Source organism: Chinchilla lanigera, unplaced genomic scaffold (genome assembly GCF_000276665.1).
Source record: "Chinchilla lanigera isolate Chin_1 unplaced genomic scaffold, ChiLan1.0 scaffold00093, whole genome shotgun sequence".
Classification (NCBI taxonomy): domain Eukaryota; kingdom Metazoa; phylum Chordata; class Mammalia; order Rodentia; family Chinchillidae; genus Chinchilla; species Chinchilla lanigera.
The window spans coordinates 5,356,194-5,379,628 of record NW_004955494.1 but is presented as its reverse complement, the minus strand read 5'-3'; the positions used below and the strand labels follow the sequence as shown (position 1 = coordinate 5,379,628).

The window sequence follows — 23,435 nt, the reverse complement described above, 5'->3', positions numbered from 1 at the left end:
GAAGAGGAACCATCCTGAGACCTGGAACGTACCTCTGCTCCTGTCCTTCACTATCTTGAGATCCCAAACAACTAGGTCTCAGTTCCCATCTGACCCAGCTCCCAAGGTCATGACAAAGGCCACATGGAACCAGACCGAGGCACACCACAAACACACAAGCGAAATGCAAACGAAAGGGAACATGCAAAACACCTGCTGGAAACTGCCTCCCCGGGAGATGGAAATGGGACGGTGTCCTCACCTCTGGATTCATGGAACTCCAGTGTGACATGAGCATCGAATCCGAGGCTGAAGTAATTATTGAAAACATTCAAAGGGAGCTGCAATGATAACAGAGGCAAAGGTAAAGCTACACAGATCAAGCTAGGAAGAGAAAAATAAAAGCTGATGCCAGCCGCCTATCTCTGAAGCAGTCTCTAAAAGAGGTTGGTCGTAGCTCAGAGCAGTGTATAAGCAGAAGGACAGGGTTCTTGAATTAAATCATCAGCAAAAGCTAAGACTGAGTAATTATTGCAAGAAGTACAAACAGTACAGGAAATAAGGTCTACATATAAATTAACAAATAAGAACCATTCTTGTATACGCTGTAATAATAGAAACTTATAGTGCTGAGGAGTGCATATTTGTAATAGTGATAACAAAAGATTCACTAAATGAATTTAGCAAATTCAATTGTAAGGATCATGTCTAATTGACCTGGTCAGTGGACATACTTTGCTCAAGACTTTACAGTTAGCACATGAATATTATAACCCAAACTAAACAATTTTTAATTCATTTACTTATCACCTATTTTTAAATGAAGTTTTTAACAAGATTCATAAAAGAAATAAGGCAGCGAGAACCATGGAGCTACTGATTATATAGATATATATGTGTATATATATGATAGATAGATATCCATCTATGTAGGAAGTAGTATTGAGATTCCTAGTTAGCAAACCTATATCTTTGATACTACCGTGAAATCTGCAAATAGCCACAGAGATACACACTGAAGCCTTAACTGTCTTTCTCGTTCTCAGTTGGATCTATGGCTGCTCCTGTCACAAGCTAGTAAAGCACAGAAGTAGACAGCCTCCAATCCCCACTAGTACTGCAAAGTGGACATGATTCTAAAGTTTCAGCTCTCTATCACAACAATCATAAAATTTCCTTCATAAGAAGGAAAAGGGTTATTTTCCCACTTCTTCTGCAACTCAGAGTAGAAGATAAACATCAAATAAAGAATGATAATGTTTCCAGACAATTATCAGATTTATGTCCCAAACTGACTGCAGCTCTCTCAGAAGCGGTTGAACCCTTGACATTTCAAAAGTAAGTCTATTACAGTGTTTCATAGGCCCTCAGTTAACAAGATTTTGCTTGACTAGAGGGAGAATGTTGTCTCATTAAAAGAAAAATGAAATAAGAACAACAGGAAGATTCATGCAGAAGGAAAGAAACTGGCTTGCCTTGATCTCTAGTAGAAGTCAGGCGGGCCCTGCATGGAAGCCCCTCTGTCCCAGCCTATAATGATTTAGAGGTTAAATCAGCCTTTTGAAAGGGCTTCACCCAGCCGGGGAGAAAGACAGAGAAACTAAACACATAGAACTATGCCAAAATCACGTCTGACTCTCCTGGCTTTATATTTGAAAATGTCCAGTTCCTGCATTAAAATACCAGTCCTTAGTAAAGACTGTGTGGTAAGCCTGCCAAAAGTACAGGCATGCTTTTCTCGTCTACCATTTATGTTCTTTTGGCTACAATTCTAACCCACGCTTCAGCACCCACTGATAGCTAAGGAAAACATCTGGTCACAATCTCCTAAATAATGTCCCAATTTAGGCTGTTTTCATATTATTCATATTTTCCAGGAAAATGTGCCTCACTTGCCTACACAACAGCCCCCCCAAAGTCCATTTCCCAAGCCCTTTAATTGTCTGAATTGATATTCCCTGGCTGCATCAAGAAGTATTCCATTTCTTAAGCTGTTGAGAAGAAAATTAAATAAGGATTTCTATTATAGGCCAAACCACTCCAAGAGTAAGCAAAGGACTTTAAATTTTCCCCAGGGTACTCTTTTTTTTCTACCTCAGTTGTTTTCTATCCAATTTCTACAAGTTCAACCAAACACATTAGCTAAAAGTAGCACACCCTTTATTGTTAAATAGTATTGTTCCATTAAGAATTGAAGTTCAGCCAAGCGATTGGGATACTCAGTGAGAACTAGTCATTTCAGGGTCACAATTTAGGCAAAAAAACAATGAAGACAAGGTAAAATCAAATGGCTTATCCAAGTAAGAAACCTGAACTTCTATCATAATTGGTCAGGAATAAATGGGCCTTGGTTTGGTCCAAAGTAACATGGAGTTCAATCTACCTTAAGGTTGGAACATACGCTTTTGAGGTATTAAGGACTAATACAGACCTTCACCTTAACCTTCACCTCCAGCCCTTTTTAAATTTTTTTAAAATGTTGACAGGGTTTTGCTAAGTTGCCCAGGCTGAACGGGGCTCAAACTTGCAATCTTCCTGCCTCACCCTCCATGAAATTTTGGCCACCATCCCTGATATGGTTCAGCATAGCAAAGATATTGCTTAATGTACAGATCCCCGGCCCTTATTTTTGCATTTACTTAATGAGAAGGTCCGGAGAGTGAGCTTCATATCTGCATTCTAGCAAGCACGTCTGGAGATTCTTATGCATACAAACATCTGAAAATATCACCATAGAAAAACAGTGGAAAGTAATATGAAGAAAACATCTGTCTACTCAGCAACCTACTAAATTTATCAGAAATTGAGGCCAAAATTTAGAATCAAAAGTTCATTTACAGTGTGACTCTTTGGTTTGGTTTGGTTTGGTTTGGTTTGGTTTGGTTTGGTTTGGTTTGGTTTGGCTTGGTTTGGTTTGGTTTGGTTTGGTTTGGTTTGGTTTGGTTTGGTTTGGAGTAGGGTGAAATCAAAGCTTAGTCACTAGAAGAAAACACTAAAGCAAAATATTTATTTAGACATCTTGGACTCTGAACCAGGTAATGAAACTGACTTAGGTAAGACCTTCTATGCTTAAATGATGTTTAATAGCAGGCTGGAAATCTCAGGGGGCATCTTTCTACTGAAGATCATATATCCCCAACTTTTGAGCCCACGTGTTCTGCATGTTCTCATAGGTTCTTTACAATTAACTTGAAAAATTAATAAAACAATGGATACATGCCTTTCTAGTGTGGAAGCTTGCTAGTGTGTAAGAGACAGCTCTTTGAGCGCTAGAGCTAAGAATGAATCTGAGTCTTTAAAAGTCTGTGGGGCAGGATCAGTAGGCAGTGGTATTATGTCACATCCTAGGGCTGGGGGCATAAACTCAAAGTTTTCCTGTTATCATCTGAGGAGGAAGCAGCGTGCTACTCTACAAGCAGACATGCATTTCCCGGGGCCCAGGAGGATGCTTCTGAGCTCTATTCTGCTGAAGAAAGACTTTTCTAACCTTACATACACCATCTTCCAGCTCTTCTGGAGGCAAGTCTGGGTTTCTCTCCACGTGAAGGTTCCAGCGATCGAGCTGTACAATTGTGCCGTCTTCTACTTGGCACAGGATCTTAGAAACAGGTTCATCAGTGTAGCCCTGGCAACAAAATCAGAAAGCACACCCAGTGCTGTCAGGAGTAGGAAGCAGTATGACCAATGGTAGAACAGCCCTTCTCTGATTAGTTCTACTCATTTTGTAATTAGAAAGGCTAGGAAGGTGAATTGCTTTCCTTGAGTCACTTAGAACTGAAGATAGCTTTCACATATACAAAACACTAGCTCTGGTTAGTTTGAGCTGAGGGATAATTCTTGCTAGCACCGGAGAACCGATAGCCACTGATGAGCACCGAGGCCCATGATGGATGGCTGCTTTAACTGGAGTTTAAAACTGGGACTCCTCAAACCTTTTACTGGAGCAATCTGAGTGATAAATAGAATAAATGTATATGGAAAAGGGAAAATCAAGCAAGATGGGATCTGGTCAGCAGCTTTCTGCTATTAACATTCCAGCTCACTCACTGTTCCTTGACCTTATCTTAGGATCCCATTCCTCCACGATCTGAGACAGGTCAGACTGAGGACCAGCCATGTTAGAGAGCTATTTACTCCTTGAAGGTCCACTACTGATAGCGTAATTATTAAGGATGGTCAGTTGTTGATTTGCATGTGAGAAATTAGCACCAATAATATCTTTGTTATTTCACTAATTATTCTGCCTACCTAGCACAAAACAAAACAAAAACCCATGAAAGGAACATTTTCCCAAAGGCCAGATTAATATCCCCTAGACATCTGGAGAAAAGTTTCATGAGTGAGATCCCAGCCCAGGTATTGTTGTAACCTGAGCAGCTAAAAAGGGGATAATTCTGTATATGTTAGTGTCTCAGACCCTCTTACTTAGTCCCATAAAACGAGTAAGTGAAATGGCTAGTTATAGGTTAAGTGCATCTCCCACACCTGCCCACGGTTGGCACCATGGTGGGAAAAGAAATCAGATACCTGAATAGCCAAAGCCATGATACTACTCATCAGAAAAACCCAATGTCTCAAAAGGAAAACGCTAATGCTCACAAAGAAAGAGTTGGAAATCTGAACCAGATGTATTATTCTGGCCAGAGCTAAAGGTCAGGGTGAATTCAAGTTTGTGAGATTATTTTACAAGAAGCCTTGGAACCAACCCATCCACTGTGTCCTTGAACTCCTAGGCCTATGCACTAACCACACGCTTTGCCTGTACAAGGCTTTCTCTTTGCCTCCCAATTCTTGCACGGAAAAAAACGACCCAATAAAATTAAAGTTCATGGACACTTCAATTCCCATTTCTAACTTATTCCTTAAAGAGCAGCTGCAGACTGTTTCCACGGGGCCGTTCATGAGCATATCCAACACCAGGACGCTGTTCGTTCCTGGATGGCAGGGCCAGCCTCTGGGAGAAGTTCTTACCCCTCCCCAGTTGAGAGTCCGAGCCAGGTCATTCCCCGTCCCCAGAGGAAGGACCCCCACAGGAGGCTGGGGGCTCAGCTGCAGTTCATCCAGGATGGAAAGAATCCAGCCCACCTGCCGACGTGTCAGGGACCAGAAGAGAGAAAAGAAAGAAAAGTAAGTTACAAAGAAGGCAACGTGACAGAAAGAGGGTGTAAAGAGATAAACAAAATGGTTCCATTTTTCTTTAAAGCATTTGTTTTAACCCTGTAGATAGGAGACAAAAAGGGCAACTCTTACAGGCACTTTCAAAATGGTAAGGTCCTTATTAAGAAAAGGACAATTCTGTGCACGCTTGGTCCTATATGCAAAACTAGATCTGTTCATCTGTGTGTTTAGTGATAAATGCACCTTAATGTTTAGGAGAATTTAAGAATTAAGGAGGTAATACAACAAGGCACAGGAGAGAATAAAGGACTTGGAAGTAGGCTGAATTTTAATCCTGTGTCATATAGGTTGCATAACCTTGATTAAATTATTTTAAACCACTGAGACTTAATTGCCTGATTTTCAAATGGGATAATAATACCTACTTCCAGGTTTGTACAGGTTAAAATAAAATATATATGAAATAAAGCCTGTTAACATGGTCAATGGCCCATAAGCACTAATTAAGGGGTTAGCCTCCATTGTATCATCTTGGAAATTAGTAGTATTTTTCTGAGTATGCCTATTCTTTAATGAAGCATTATAAGAACATAATTATGGTTGTATCCCATATCTATTATACACTTAAGCAGAAAACAGATACTTGCATAGTAAAATCAGATATCCCATTTAATTTTTTTCTATGATAAATAATACTTTGGGCATAGTCCTGTAACTATTTAGAAAAATTACTAAAAACCTAGAAACAGCATATTTTTACCATATCTTCCAAGTATAACATTTCACACACCAGCCTAAAAATTTTATAATTATAGGTTAACAAAAGAAATGCAAATAGAAGATTACCCTGAAAAAAGACAATGAAGAGAACATTGAAAAAAGGAAAGATATCCTCTGTTCCTGGATAGGCACAACCATTACTGTCACTGAGATCCCATCTTACTCCATGAAGAATGGTTATCATCAAAAACTCAACTAACAAATGCAGGCAAGATTGCAGGGGGAAAAGGAACCCTTCTACATTGCTTGTGGGAATGTGAGCAGCCATAAAAAACCATGAAAATCAATATGGAGATTTTTCAAAAACTAAAAATAAAAGTTCCTTTCAACCCAGCTATACCTCTTCTGAGTATCTTCCTGAAAGAATTAAAAATATCATATTACAGTGATAAATATCATATTACAGTGATAAATATTACAGTGATAAATATCATATTACAGTGTGCCTAAATTCCTGAAAGAATTAAAAATATCATATTACAGTGATACCTATGTTTAGAGCAGTACAGTTCACAACAGCTAAATCTTGGAAAGGTTGGATATGCCCATCAACTGACAGAGAAAATGTGGCATATATACACAAGGGAGTACCACTAAGCATAAAGGAGATTAATATTAGTCATGTGTAGGACAATGGATATACCTTGAAAATATAATGCTAAGTGAAATAAATCAGACACGGAAGATTAAATATCACCTGGTTTCTCTTATATGAGAAACCTGAAGTATAAATTATTTTTAACTTAATATAAAAGACAGACGATAAGAAACAGTAAATTAAAACCGTGGAGATGAAACGGGACCTGGGATGGAGGGCAATGGGAGGATGATTATTGTGAATAAAAAGAACAGAGAGGATGCTCACAAATGGGAAGACAGAGGAGTGGAGACAGTAAAAAGGATCCAAATCTGATGCAGATGTGTATCAGTTCTGTACATAACTGTGCTAGTAGAAAAACAGATCACTTTAAAAGCTACGATTTTAATTTCTACTGAACATTAGCCAATTTTGCCTCATGTTTATACAATATTCTGATATAAACTACATGTCTTTTCCTCTACTTTTCTCTGATAAATCAGCTCTAACATCCTCCTTGTTCCCTCAAATTCCAAGAAAAATTTTCATTTGTATTCATTTCACAGTTGTATGACAATCACGTTTTTAAAAATCCCACTTCAATAACACATTTAATGAAAGCTATTACATATAAAACACAAAACTAAGCAAATGAAATAGAGATAAATGAGTTAGAGTAAAAAAATGTAAAATGACTATTCTCAAAGAGTTTACAATAATAGAAACATGACAGTCTTGATTGCTTTCTAGGTATTATGCCTGAGTAAAGTGCTTTTAATGAATTATTAAACTTTAAAAGAACTACTAGATCACTGTAATTTTTCATTTCCACTTTATAGATAAGCACATTGAGACTTGAAAGGATAAGTGACCTCTTAACAGCATACTGTTTATCAGCAGAGCTGGCATTCAAAATCAGGTATGACCAACTCTTCACTGCAACAGTGTAGGAAGCCTTTCAGTAAATACCTAAACTCAATTCTGCACACGGCTTGATGAACCTGGAGGTGGTGACATGTGACTTTGCAATCTTTTAAGCTAGAGAAATCTCTTAGAAATTGCTGAATCAAAGTCAGTTAGCTTACAGATTTATTTATCCAGCTGCAGAGAAATCCTGCAATTTTCTCAACTCTAAGTGGCCGCGTCCAAGTAGTACCACTGCTCCTGACTTCCATCTACAATACTTCCTCCTCCTCAGTGACTCCCTCCCAGGATATACAGCTCACCCACCGACGAATGAAGTCTAAAGTTGTGTTCATCTTCTGATATGGCGCAAAATGAGGTACCCTAAAAACCAAGCTCTATAAAAATGTCAACAAGCCCGTTCATTTCACCCAAGCAGAGCAATTTTCTCCTCCAAAAAAGAAACTAAGATTTTGACTAAGGGCTTCTTTAGCTCTTCTTTTATATGTAACACTAGTAAAGCTTGCTGTTGAGGAAAAAGAAAACAATGCCAGATGCTACATTAGCTTTGACGGCTGTGCTAGACATTGCTCCTGTGCTGCTAGAAGAATAAGCTAAACACAAAGAAAGTGGAGCGCTTTAATAAACTACAAGAAGGGATTACAGGGCCTTAAAAGGATGTAAACATTCAGAAAGCCCAACAATCTGGGATCACAGACGGCAGACACAAACATGCATGAGTAGAACCAGACTCGGATAGGAAATTAAATTTAGTGAAATCTAATTCAACCTCCTGTCCAGAGAAGAAAAAAGGAGGCCTTCTTTTAAAAGCTCCTCTGTGAAGTGATCATTCAGTGCACCAAAATTAGCCCATTTTACTGCAGGTAAATTTAAATTAGAAATGTTTCATTTTATAGTAAGTAGAATATGTCTTTGTAAAGATACTGTATTACTGTGTGTTTCCACTTTCAACACCCCATTTCACTCTAGACCTAGCAATGATAAAGCACAAGGAAGGGAAGGGAGAGGAGGGAGGGAAAGAATAAGGAAAACTAAAGAAAAAGAAAAGAAAAGAAAAGGAGGAGAACAGAAAGGATACAACTTTGGGGGTCAGGAACAACACAAAGTGGCAAAGCTGGGATAAAGGCTTGCAGCAGCCTGGCTCCTGGTCTTGAGAGGAGCAGAGGGAGCCTGGAAGTTTGGTTTCCATGGACAGAGAAGAATGAATGTACATCCCCTGCTGGTGGGAAGCTATACTCCCAGTGTCCTTCTGGGCAGGAAGAGGATAAGTGGGACAAAAGTATGAAAAACTGAGATAGGAGAGAGGGTATGGCTTAGGCCACCTGGAAAAAGAGGCATGGGGGATCCCAGTATCTATATACTGGGATCCACCTCTCAAGACTCCCTGGGTAGAACTTCTCCTAAGTTCCCACCAGATGTGGGTGGCGCAGAAGACGAGGACACAAGGAGCCCACTCTCTTGACTCTTTCACAGACGCCCATCCTGGGTCTGTACTTTTATTTTTACTTTTCTGTTTTCTTCTTTTCTTCAGCCAAAGTTTGCTCTTCAGAACCAACTGCTCCCTTATTTTTCAAATAAGCTTTTGGCATCGTTTTTGGCCTGTCTCATTCAATTCTTTGTTCAAGGTGAGAAGGACCTGGAATGCATGTAATTGGTGAGCCAGTTCTAAAGGCATTGCCCAATAACTTAACAACTATCTGCAGCCATGGTTCCTGGAAAGCAGAGACCTGTCATGGCTACAAGAAGCCGAGAAAGTCTCTCCCTAGTAAATGCTTGGCCTGCTTGCTCAAGGGATTGAGACTACCAGGTAAGGGTCAAAGCACAAGCTTTAGTAAACTAAGCCAATGTGAAATGAACATCGAAGGAAAACAAAGACCTGAGGGAACCTGCTGTCACAGAGAGCGATAGCAGCTGTTGGGTTTTTTTGGCGCAAATTAAAACAGAACAAAGTAAAAATGCCTTTATTGCAGGCGCAGAGAAGACCATCCCAGGAAGGTGGGACGTGGAGCTTCTGAGGGCCTGGCTGTGGGAACAAAGAGTAAACAGGGCCAGGCAGGGGGCGGGGCTTAGCGAGCGGTTGGCCTGATGTGGCAGACTGTGATTGAGCAGGAGGCTGGCAAAGGAACAGGATGTTGTAAAAAGGAAGGAGAAAGTTGTAATTTGACCAGGGGGAGGAAGGCGGGGCTTGGTACATGGCCCTCAGTGGCCTGCCATATTGGCTTGTGGCCATGACGACTTAGCAGAATTTTTATTAAGGCCGAAAACCCATCAGCAGCACACAACAATAAAACTGCAGTTTTGCACGTCCTCTGCCCCTTTGCCCGCCCTTTTGCACACATTATATAAGCTTGTAGATTCAGGCACTTCCTCGGCGTCTCTATCCCATCACTAGTGACAGTTTTCCTCTGTCCTAATAAGCCACACTCTGCCCGCCCCTATTGCTTGCTTTTTGCATCCTTTTGGCTGCCTCAGAATAAGAATGCAGAAGGAGAGCTAGTTAGAGGATTGCTGAGGTTTCCCCATTCCTCAGATCTCCCCGTGGTGGGAGCTCTGGTCATCTACAGAAAGCACAGCTCTAATCTGAAAGTTCTGGAAACAATGTAAAACTGCTTGAAAGTGGTAGTGAAATGACAGAGACAGAAAAGTAGAAATCAAACAACTCCTTCTGATAATGAGCCAACAAAGGAAGATTTTAAACCCCCTCAGTAACACTAATACTAAAATAAGTGGCAAAGTAAGAGGATTCATTGACTGCCTATGACATGCAAATAATTTCCAAATGACTTGGAAAAAGCACCCTGTAACTTGTGCGAGTTGATAGTTTTGTCTCCTAACAGCCACCTAGTGGGTACCACCTTATTTGGACCTTTATACCGGTTTGTTTTCTCATAGAAGGCTGTCAGGAGCTCCGGTAATATTGCAACTGTGATTCCACACCAGCCCTCAGGACCTGTGGACTTCTCACCCTGTCCTCTCCTCTCCTCTGCCAATGCAGAAAAGGGAAAAGTAATCTGACTACAACATAAAGGTGTTTCTACTTTACAAACTGGATAGATATATGTTCTATCTCCATTTCACAGTGGCCAGGTGATCAAATATTCAATTTCTCCCTGAGTACAAGCAGATAAGCTTGTATTTCATCATTACATCATTACATCAAATGTCTCTTATCTTCCAGAGAAGTGTTTTTTATTTCATCTTGAAATTCTTATGTATAACCAATGTGAGGGTGCTAGACCCTTGGTTCAGGTGGGTCTGCATCTTTTCTTTGCCTTTCCTGAACAATTCTTCTTTTCTGAGGACTAGAACATTACCATTCTGCGGCCAGTGTCTTCAAAGGCCTTGTAATGCAGAGGTAAAGGGTCCGGTACAAATGAGCCCACCAGGATGGAGCCTGATGTCTAGGTCAGCTTTCCTGTTACTGATATAAAGTAAGAGAGGGTTATTTTCATTCATGGCTGCAGAAGACTCAGTGCAGGCAGGATCATCATAGCAGGGGGACATGGTGGAGCAAAGCTGCTTAACCTGTGGTGGCTGGGAAGCAGAGCGCGGGAGAGGAGCACCAGAGAGGAAGGGGCGAGGGCCCAGTGATAGCTTCCATGGTTATGCTTCCATGGTTCACCCTGTCTCATCCAGAAGTGTGCTCTATCAGTCCTTCAGGCAACTTCCAAGCCAATCAAGCAGGCTATTAAACTTAGCCATCACACCCAGCTCTATCACACAATGGCCAGGTAAGCTTAAGCAAGCCACTCAATCTGTTTGTCTGACACTGAAACAGCACTTGCATCTCAGTGTGATTTTCCCAATTAAATAATATGTAGACATTGCTCTGCATGTCTCTGACAGTAGGAAATGCTAAATTAAAATTACTATGATTCAACTACATTATTCTTCTTTTTCCCTCATTTCATCAATAAAGACCATTTCCTAGAAGCAAAATGCCCTTTTCCTATAGCTCCATTTAAAAACATGAGCCTGGTTTGCAAAGCACTCCTCTTTTTGGCTTCCATCAAATCAAGAAACCCCTCTTTTGGATACTATAAAGAACAGTAAAAGCCAAGTTCCCTTGTCATAAAATTAGGTTATTTAAAAAAGCGTGGACATGAATACACCTATAATAGCACATGAAATAAAAGATGTTGAGTAATAACCTATATCTTTGTCCTTATAAGAATAAAACTGCTGGGAGCCACTGGAGCTGGAAAATAGTCCTATGTATGAAGGCAGAACAAAGCCACAGTGTCTCAAGCAGTCAACTTATCCCAGTCTTGAGAAAAGCATCCTGCCTGGACAATACAGTCGTTAGTTGCTAGGCAACACTGCCTCTCATGATACTAACTTTGCAAGGGTATAAATAAATGCCCCTATTGTTGATGTTAGGTCCTCTTGCCCATCAGGTAAGAGGTCACCTCCACCTGACCCAGCTCTTGTCTCTTGTTTTTATTTTCCTTGTACCCGCTGCCATTCCTCCCCTGGGGTACCACGAGAGACCAAGGAGGTTCCCTACACAAAACCATATAAAAGATCTTAGGGCCCAAAGCTGTTACTGGAAGCTCTGCCATCATGGCAGTCAGAATCTTGTTCTGTTGGAAGTCCTGGAACTGCAGAGCAAGTTTATGGGCATATGCTGTGTGCCAGGGCTGTACCAACCCCAAACTATCTCCACCAACCCATCTAGCACTCTCCCAATTAAATTATTTAATCCACTGCAACATGCAGTACTTGGCATATTTTCCACCAGAACTGCAAAAAGTTATCCTGATTGGACCAAATCATGTCCCAGCTTGCAGAGTTGTTTCCTTCCTTGGTTAGGATAAGCAGGGATGACAGATTTAGAACACCAGGGCCTCCACCTCCTCGCTGAGCAGCCACGGAACAGCAGCAGCTGGTCAATGCTGCCACCACCTGTCTGTTGTCAGCTGTAGCTGTCACTGAATGATTCTCAGCAATGTTTTCTATCTTTGATTACTAACAGGAGATGCTGCTGAGGGACGCAAGTGATCATGCACTGACGGTTTTTCTAAAAGAACAAGTTCACATTGTAGAACCATACAGGTGGTAGAAAAATGCACTGAGAACTTAAAGAAGAGTGATGACATTTTGAAAATCAAAACACAGCACTAGATGTTTTCTTACACAGCCCTCTGTATCCAGGGCTTCTGCATCAGAGAATTCTACAAACTGTGGATTAAAAATGTTTTGAGAAAAAGTTGACTCTATACTGAATATGAGTAGATCTCCTTCTTTTCCATCTCTGTTCCCTGGACAGTACAATTATTTGTAGAGCACAGACATGGGATTAGGTATTACACAAGGTAGGATGACTGCAAATGCAGGAGATGTTAAATTTTATTGTAACAAAAGATACACTGCCATGAGCTCCTCTCAAAATGCTGTCCTTCAATTCAGGCACACTTACCATACCAGTGTTGCTACTTTCTCACACAGTCCTGGAAGATCTCATACATAAGTGTCTGTAGCTGTGCATTTGTGGCTGCCTCAAAGTCCTCAATAGATTCAAAACACTTACCTCTAATGGTTTGTAGGAGACCGTGGCTGACCTCCACTGTATATTAGTAGCCATCTTAAGCATTAAGTTTCTGTTATCCTGCCTTCTCCAAAGAGACGCACCTTTCCCTTTAAGTCAGGACTGCCCACCGTTGCCTAGCTACTCCCGCCTCTAGAACTAGGACTGCCCACCGTTACCTAGTTACTCCCGGCCTTGTCGGGTTACTTGGTTACTCCCGCCTTAAGAACTTCCTATTTCCCTGCGCCCTATATATACACAATACTCCTCGCCTATACACGAGACTTGATCAGAGCACTGTCTTGTCTCCATTCTTCATGTCTCTTGTCCCTTTATAATCCCCACTCCCCTTCTAGGGTTCATGTTGACTGTACCCGCAGGTCGGGACAATGGTTGTCTTGACTTTGGGGAAAGACCCAGAAGTCTCATGGTGCCAGACCCAGAGAGTAAGATGGATGATGACACACTGTAATGTTTCTACCAGGCTGTTTTCCCATAGGATGACACCTGTCAGCAACATTCACCATATCTATAGACACTCAAGAAAGAGGACTTCCAGAACTGCTTCAGACAGTGGCAAGAGCAATGGGATAAAAGTGTTTGAAGAGAGGGAGAATATTTTGAGGGGGATTGATGGCAATGTGTCTTATACTGTAATATTTTTAATTTAAATATTCTGCATATATTTTGATCACATCTCATAAGTAGTCTGTAGGGAACTTGTTGGTCTCTCTCTTTACCCTGGGGGGAAAAAGGCAGTGGGTATAATGAAAATAAAAACAGGAGACAAAAGCTGGGGTCAGGTGGAGTAACCTCTGGACTGAACAACAATAGCAGGGGCATTAATTTGTATTCTTGCAAAGTTAGTATCATGAGGCAATGTTGCCTAGTGAGTAACGACCGAAATTTTCCAGGCAGGATGGTTTTTCTTTAAGACTGAGGTAGCTTGAGTGCTTGAGGCACTCTGGCTCTGCTCTGCCCTCACACATATGACCAATTTTCAGCTCTAGCCATGCCCAACCATAGACCACAGATGATATCAAGTATGCAGCAGGATGTGCATAAGTTCCTTATAAACAGTGTGCCGTTTTATGCAGGGGACCTGAGCACATGTAGAATTTGGTATCTACAAGGGAGTACCTGGATAATGAGAAACAGGATTAAACTATCATTCTTCCTTCTGATATTTTCATGCATGAACTTCATGGTTTACAAAGTTACCGTGTGCCTAAAGAAATGTGTTTAAAATTAACCCAAAGGAAATCAAAACAAAAGTCAAAGTCTAGGCTTCTTTCTTTTGGAAGCAGACTGTGTGTTTAGGATACCCATTTGCTGACCACAGTCAATACACGCTGATGATGTAATGCAGGCCGTCCTCGGGACACAGGTAGGCTGTGAGCTTCAGGGAGGAAAGGGCCTTAGAAAACTCTGCTTTTCCCTGTCAATTAAAAGAAAACAACAATGTCTTCCTTCCCTTGGCTGTGACAAATCAGGATAGCACTTGCCACTTAAGATGTCTCCTAACCTAGGGCAGCCAAGTGAACAAGAAACGAGCATGCATGCCTGCATGGTTAAAGTCAGTTTCTTTCCAGACTTTCAGCATGACATGAAAATGCCTAACATGGACTTTCTGATCCAGCCCACTTCATCAAAGTTAGAAGCCAGACAGGCAGGGACCATGGATTAAGCCCTAATAGGCCACCAGAGAGTATGTGGACCTCAGGTGTCTTTATTGCTTAAGCAGGTCACAGGCGAAGAAGATCGGGTAGGTATAGTTAAAACCAAGAAACTGAGGAAATACAAATTTGCTTCTTGGCCAAAGAGTGACTTTCTGGTTTATAAATATGGAAATGTGAGCTCTTTTGTGAGTTAGCTGATTTTTACATTAGCCCAAGGTTCAAAAAGGAGGCCAGACCCTCTGATATCTGTAACTGTACAACAAGCTGAGAACTGCACAAATCCATAACAAGGAGACTAGGCCTGGGCTACCCATCAGAGCAGCCACTGGCCATAGGCAGCAACTGAGCTCTTGACAGCGACCGGTTCAAACTGGATGTGCGGGGCTGGAGATTTAGCTCAGTGGCAAAGCGCCTGCCTGGCAAGCGCAAGGTCATGAGTTCAATTCCCGGTACCGGAAGAAAAATGAAAAACAAAACAAAAAAAAAAACCAAACTGGATGTGCTTTCTGAAGATGATAGAATATAAATTATTTCACTAGTTAACTTTACAGATTGTGTGGTGACATGATATTTGGGATAAATAACAAAGTATATGTCACCTATACTTATTTTTGCTTCCTTTACTTTTTCAAGTGCCTTGTACAAAACTAAATATCACCAGTGTGGTTTACATTATAGTTCTCTTGAACAGCACTGGTCTATAGTATTATAATGCTACAGCTGTAAAAAATTTTACAGACCCACGTGTATCCCCTTACAGATACAATCACAAAAATGTCACAAAAATGGTGGCACAGCTATCCAGTCCACCTCCACCTCCAAGTGTATTTTTCTGAGACAGTTCATTCCCCTGCCTAATATTTTTAATCAAATACTTTTTAAAGTAACTAATAGAGAAGCCTAACAATGTTGTACCAAAATAATGCCAATTTTCTACACGTTAAGTAATACTTTGTATACAAAATAATACAGATAAGAAGTGCTACACCCTTATCCTAATCAATCAAAAATATTCCATCTCTGCTCCCTCTTTGAGTCTTGTCACCACACTCACAGGACACTGACAGCTCCTATACTGACGGGTGTGCTCACTAACTAAAGCTAAACACCTCATGTCAAATATGGACCTGACATTCCCAAAAAGTGTGCTCCACTTGCCTTAAGCCATTAGTTTCTCATCATGAATCTATCAAGCTGCCTCCACTCAGAATAAAAAGTTTCACACTCTAAACTAATAAAACAAAAAAATGCCAGTCACATACCATGATAAACATTGCACAAACCCCATGTGTTTGTAGGGGGGGTTGGAGTTTTTTTTCTTTTTCTTTTTTTTCTTTTTTACAAAACACTTTATTTTAACAAGGCAAAATAAAATAAAGCCTGGGTTTACATAACGTACAAGGCAAAGTTTTGGTTCTGGGTAACTGACCAGCAGATGTCACCATTCACAAAAACCATCAGTTCAGAAGTCTGTAAATGCATGGCTTTTGTCTTGGGCGTGCCTACTGCAAGTGTAAGTAACTATTGGACTAGTGAGTCACACAGGAGGTGGTGAAAAGAGATATTAGGAGTACAGGTAAGGTCTATGAGAAGAAAAGGAACCTATCTAGCACATACTAAAGATATTTAACTTTGGGCAATATCTATTAATTGTGCTATATTTAATGAGAAGGTACTAGAAAAGTCAAGCTAAGAAAAGTAGGAGAAGCAGGAAGTATACCTGTTATGCATATTATAAAGGAGGTTAACAATGGCCACATAGAATTTGCATATATTCAACACTGTGATTAGATCTGGCAATTAGGAGTTCATTGGGGCTGCACCAAGTCTCCCATTCACCATTCTTGCTTTTCTCCCAGACACTCTACTGCTCTCTTGAAAACACCACTTACTTCCTGGTCTCCAAGCGTATGTTATTTCTTCAGTCTCACCTTAAAAATAACCACTGCCCATCTTTGAAATCTCCTTTTTTCAGTTTGTTTTCTCCACACAACAGACTCCTTGTTATCCTTCTATTCTTCTGTCTTTTCATTTTCCGTCAGACATTGGCACAAACTCTCTAATCATATTTCATGAGTATTTGGACTTAGGTCTTTTCATTTATATTGAAACCCCATGTTTTCACACACTTACCCAATTAGAGAGACTGTCTCCTCAGCACTTCCCACACTTGTATGCGGAGTAGAGGCAAAAAGGAGCAAGAAAGGCTCACAGAGGAGAGGTCTGATGGGTGGCTCAAGGGAGATGAGCAGATCTGGCTGTGAAACACCCAATGAAATTACGAAGTCTACAAGCTGGGGACGTAACAGATGGCTGATGTGGATCTGAGTTAAGAAAAAGTAACAACTATGAATTGAGGATGCCCAGAAAATCCTCACCTTGTCACTGTCGCTGGAATTTAAACGAGGGAAAAAAGAGCTGGGTAGGATGCTGATACATATAGGAAGGAAAGTGGATGCTAAAATAAAGAAGATAGCCCCGGTGAAGATGCACAATAGCTTCATCCTCTCATTAGAGATAACTAAGCTGTGGTGTGGTTGAGCCAAGAAGAACATAGTATACTTGCCCCCAAGAGATTCCTTTAGATGTAAATTCCTTAATTGAGGAATTTGAGAAAATTCTACAATTTGGGGCTTAGGAAACAATATCCCAAGATGTGGCACTGTAGCACTCTGAGTGCTCTGAACTGAAAGCAATTGGAAGGATGTGCGGAACAGCCTCAAAAGCAAAGATTTGCCTCTAATTTTCTCCTGGACTCCCATCTCTGTCCCCTCATTTCCTCCCATAGCAAGTAACAGAAACCAAAATTCCTCTTCCCTGAGGCAGATTACAGAAATTAGAACCCTTTTTCCCCAAAGCAAGCCATGAAAACCGAGAACTGTCAATCTAACTATCTTCCCACACTCGTACACTTCCTGTCTAAAAGCCAGCCATGAAGAAATTACCTGACCTAAACCTGTCTGGTAGTAGAGCGTAAGACTCACTCCACAGAGGGTTCTTCCCTACACAGAGCAACCCAGCAGGTCTAGACATTCAGGCCCTGCTGGGCTTTTCATTCACTGCTACTAGACCTTTTATGTAGTCACATCTCTACACGGCTGCCCATTCCTTGGCAAACCCAAGCATAAAAACAAATAGTTTTCCCTGGGCCTTTGGGTCACCAAGCTGATGCCTCCTCTGTCACCTACAATGATTAAATAAACCCGTTATGCTTTTCTCTTGTTAACTGGTCTCTTGTTATAGGAGTGTTAGCCATGACCCTGCCGATGGAGACAAAAGAGGACATACCATTTTGGCTCCTTCATTAGCATATGCAATATAGGCCCCTTGAGTACTGCCTGCAACCAGTTGAGACTAAATTGGCATGGTGAGATAAAAAGAAATCAGTTAAACAAAAGTAAATAGGTTTTTTCTTCTATGTGTATGACTTTATCATGAACATTACATCAGCAAATAATTTGTATAATGAATCTTGAACAGTCACAAACACTATTTTCTCAACTGAAAAATGATTTGTCTCTCCAACAACTATCTTGAGAGACCACTGAAATCAATGTCCTGTTTCATTCTGGTTGCATTTATTAGTATTTAATGTGTATGTGGCGCTGTATTCAGTGCTTTTGTACTAGGAGAAAACATCAGTGAGGCAATTTTGCTGCTATCTTCGAGAATGAAGTATTCTAATTAAAGAGATTTAAAAAGAACTAAAGATGGGATGTAATACAATTTCCTAGGTCCTAAAAATAAGACTCCAAATCCAGAAGAAAGAGACATGGGGCAACACATCTGTCATGATTCGCAATTCTTTATCTTTGCTAGGTATATTAACAAAAGTAGAAGCCAAATTGAGAAATAACTGAGATACAATAAACAGGTAATGTTATGGCTTGTATCCAGATGTCCCCTCAAAGCCATATGCACTCATAGGAGGAGGGCTTTTGGGAGGTAGCTTGATCTAAAGTATATGAATATGGGTTGTGGGTGTGTGATAACTGGATTAGTTCACTAACTAGGTTAGCATGAAAGTGTGTGTTGCTGAATGGATTTACTGAAAAGAGAAGACCCACTCTGGGTATAATGGCACCAACCAATCAGCTTGTAGCCTTCATGGAATGTAAGGGAAAGAGAGACTTACTGTTAGCTGCCTCGTGCCTGTCCTGCCATGGACTGTTTCTCCTCTGCCATGCTGTCCTACCTTAGAGCCAGCCAACTATGGACTGAAACCTCTACAAAATGTGAGCTAAAATAAACCTTTCCTCCTTTTCCTGGGTGTTGAGTATTTTGTCCCAGCAATGAGGAAGTAACTAAGATAAGGAAAATATGTAGAAGATAGTTGAGTTTAACCCAATCCCACATTTTCTTCAAAAATGAATACAAATAGGACCAACTAATAACATCCACTCCAAATAACATCAGTCAATATTTTGAGTTTGATTGCCACTAAAAAATGCCATAATTCAACTGCATCCACGTATTTTGCTTACTAAATATGACAAATTTTTGTTTGTTTGTTTGTTTTTGTTTTTTTCCGGTACCGGGAATCGAACTCACAATGTTGCGCTTGCCAGGCAGGCGCTGTGCCGCTGAGCTAAATCCCCAACCCCTATATATGACAAATTATTAATTAGTAAAAGGAAAGAGAGCAAAATGGATGCTGAGTAAGACCCTCCAGTGACTGCCAGCAAACATGACAGTTCAAACAGCTATTCATATATCACATTACCTTCAAAAGACTTAAAAATTCAGGTAGGATCAGAGTGCCTGGCTTTAGTATAATAAAAAGAAAAAAGTACTGAAGAAGGCAGGAGGTAAAAAATTACCTGCATCATCTCTCCCCCAACTTCAAGTACCATAGAGAGAGATGCCTTATTCCTGGGGTAAGAAGATGGTGTTAAGTTCTGGCCTTAGTTTTGAAACTGGGTATTAGATACACCGCAATGAACCTGATGCTAGACAGAGCTCCACAGACCCTCTCCCCAGGTCAATACCCACAGACTGAGCCGCTGGATCTGTTAGCCAAGGGCCAACTCCACCCACCATCCTCCTATTGAACCTCAGGAACCAGAGAGTGGAGGAAGACTCTTCTGCTGGAAAGGCACAGTTGCTAGTACAGGACTGACTTGGAATTCAGTGCTAGTCCTGCTGTGGTGAGACCCTGCACCGGGCATTAACCTATGCCCCTGTGGGACAGACATGTTTCAGCTTACATTACCACTGAATATGGGATAGGCCTGGGTGCACCCTAAAACAGGACCTTGTAAGGAGAGGATTTGCGCATGACTTGGCTCACTATCAGCCTTGGAAGCCAAGGAACTGCCTTCATCAATACTTTCTCAATGTTGGACAGCACAGTGTGGAACAAGAGAGGGTTTGCTGAGGATAAGAAAGGGTACTTAGGTCAGGGCTTTGCCTTGGAACTTATTATCAGGCTGTGAAACCTAACAGTGGGTAAATTTTAACAACCCCTATCCCAAAACCAGTGATGGCAGACAGTCTTTGAGTAGCCTTAGTACCAACAGAGGTATGCAGCTCCAGTCTAGCGGGCTCCCATTTAGGCCAGCATCACCTTCAGCTGGTGGCAGTGGTCTTGGACCCTGAGTCTATCTCACCAAAAGGCAGGCAACAGCAGTGTGAGCCTTGGTCCTACTTTAGTGCTGTGTCTTGATGAGCTGTGGGCTCAGGATGTGAAACAGCTTTGTGGTATAAGTGGCAACAAGCACAGCATAAGAGCCTGGATCTGGTCTTTCCCAACCATGTACCAGTGACTGTGGAAAAAGTGCACAACCTACTGTTATGGTTGATGCATTGTGTCAACTTGGGAAGTCTAGAGGTTTAGCTAAGTGACTGCAGTTCTGCATCTTGGGATAAAAAGGACACACCTTACCCTTCTGGGATGTTGTTTATTGTGTCAATTTGAGACATTTAGAAGGTTAACTATGTGGGAGCCAGGGAGCTTACTTTGTGTTCATCCTGAACCTGTGCAAGAGGAAGGCATAAAGATTATGTGAGTGGTAAATGGCCCCTGGGTAGGGGGAGCTTGCTTACAATATAAGGGAAGGAAAGAGGCTGCTTGTCACCATTCCTCCCTTTTGCTCTTGTTGTTTTTGCTGTGTTCTGCCACCATGAACGCTTGCCCTCTGCCATGTGCCACTCTGTCTTGGAACCAGCCCAGTATGGACTGAAACATCCACAAACTGTAAGCTAAATAAACATTTCCTGCTTTAAATTTGGGCATCAGGTATTTTGTGTCCTAGCAACAAGAGAAAAGAGACCGAGACACCTACCCATTCATCTGAGAATGACCTGAGGAAGAGGACAGATTACTCTTTTTAGGTAATCCCTCAATTTAAATCAACACACCGTGTGTCTAAGACAAACCTGGGCTTGGACTGCCCTCCAGTGTTGAAAAAGTGACAATACACCAACAGCAGACTGGAAGTTAACCTGGATTTAGGGAACTATCTAGAGCTGAAATAACAGAAATGATTATAGACTCAAAGGAAATAAGCAGCCTGCTTCAAATTTCTAGGAAAACAAAGCAAGATTTCAAAAGCAGAATAATACATAATCTTTCAATGCCGAGATAACATGTTGCACCTGCAGGGAACCATGACCTCACCTAACAGTCATATAAGGCACCAAGAGCTGATCAGATAGTATCCAGTATGGTCAAACTTTTAGGTGGCAAACTTAAAACAGCTGTTTTAAAGAATATGAAAGCGCTTCAGTGAAAGACAGAGAAATAATTTAATACTCTAACAAAGAAAAACTAGCAAAAATGCAAGGAATTAAAAATTAAGCAACAATGTTTGGACTGAAAAATACACTAGTCAGATTCAACTCAAACAAGTCTATCACAAGACATTTCATTCAAGCTCCCAGAGGTGAAATATAAAGAGAAGTTGGTTAAGACAGAAAGAGAAAAGGAAAAACATAGACGTGTGTACCAATGCTCTTGATGCATTTCTCAGCGGAAACCTTAGAGGAGAAGACAATGGCAGCTGATTTTCCCAGTAATGAAGGAACTAAAAGTTACCAGCCAAGAAAATAGTGCCCAGCAAAGCTACCTTTTAGAAATGAACAGAGATAAAATCATTCCCAGCCAAACAAAAGCTGAGAAAATGTATGTGCAACAGATCTGTCCTATAAGAAACACTAAAGATAGATAGCTCTTTAAACTGGAAGAAACAGATATTACTGAATAAGAAAAAAAATAGTGAAAGGTATAAAACTCATATATAAAAAGTAACTATACAAACAAACTCAGAATTTTCTATTACTATAAGCCTGATGAATAAATCATTCATATCTTTAGTATGGAGAATATAAACCAGAACAATTAAAAATAATAATAACAACATTAATATGATAAGATATAGGTAATAAAGATGTAAATCGGGATACTAAAATTCAAAATATGAGGATTGCAGCTGTGAACATTTGTTAGTATATTTTTCTCTGTTTTTATTTAAGTTGCTGTCATTTCAAAATAGCACTTGAGAACTAAAAGATACTTTTTGTAAACCTCACAGTAAGCACAGGCAGATATCTAAAATATACAAACCACAAATAATAAGCCAGGAATCAGAATATACTACAAGACTAAGCCACTTAGGCATAAAGGAAGTTTGTTAGAAAGAAATTATACTAAAATTAGAAAATAACTGAATGCTATAAGACATTACCTCTGAATAATAACTTTAAATGGGTTAAATAACTGTAAATGGGTTCAATTCTCTAATTAAATGACATGGATGAAAAATCAAGATCCAACTACATGTCACTTACAAGAAACTCACTCCACCTCTAAGAACATACACATACTGACAGTAAAGAAATCCAAAAGAAAGAAATATCCATACTTACATCATATAAAATAGACTTTAAATAAAAAAAGTACAAAGAAACAAGATCATTATATAATCATAAAGGCATAATTCCACAAGAAGAAACAGCAATTACATATATAGGGCTGGGGATATAGATCATCAGCACAGTACCTGCCTGGCAAGCACGAGGTTCTGAGTTCAATTCCTGGTACAAAAAAGAAAACATTACATAATATGTGTATATATGTGTGTGAGTGTGTGTGTGTATATATATATATTCCAATATATATATATTCCAATAGACATATATATATATTCCAAATACATAAAGCAAATATTAGAAAATTGAAGAGAAAAATGGACTCCAAAATAATAATAGTAACAGACTTTAACCTCATAATTTCAGGAACAGACAGACAGAAAAACAATAAAGAAAAAGAGTCAGCCAGGCATGGAGGCATGTGTCCATAATCCCACCACTGAGGAGAGTGAGGCAAGAGAACTGTCATGAGTTGAAGGCCAGCCTGAGCTACACAGTGAGTTCAAGCCCAGCCTAGAATTCACAATAAGATTCTATCTAAAAATAAATCAAAAAACAAAGCAGAGTCAAGTTGCATCTTAGACCAAGTGGACCTGACAGATATCTACAAAACAAGTTAACCAAGGCTACAAAAAAATGTATGCTTATTAGCACATGGACATTCTCCAGAATAGAGCATGTGACTGCTGCAAAACAAGCGTGGTGGATTGACAACTGGAGGTCAACTTGTAACACCCAGCTGCACTGAACCAGCGTGAGCCTGGGTGCAGGAGGTCCACAAGGAGATTGTTGCCAGTACCATAAGCCAAAGAACAGGAAAAGAAAAGAGAGGCTGCTGGGAGCTGAGAAAGGCTGTTAGAAGCTGTAGGGAGCTGTCCGTTCTCTTGGAGGAGCTTGTCATGCTGGCTTTCCTAATGAACTTGGCTGTTCTCATCATCTGAGGAGCTCAGGACCTTGTAATTGCTGAGAATGGCTGTGGTTC

At 40.5% G+C, this 23,435-nt stretch overlaps 1 protein-coding gene across 1 annotated transcript in view; it reads right to left on the bottom strand.

Moving 5' to 3' along the window:
* Positions 1–23,435, bottom strand: part of Dgki (diacylglycerol kinase, iota) — a 421,640-nt gene that overhangs the window by 161,430 nt on the left and 236,775 nt on the right. The window contains 3 exon segments of the mRNA XM_013505028.1: positions 242–320; positions 3,467–3,604; positions 4,951–5,064. Of these exon segments, the coding sequence (XP_013360482.1) occupies positions 242–320; positions 3,467–3,604; positions 4,951–5,064 (331 nt within the window).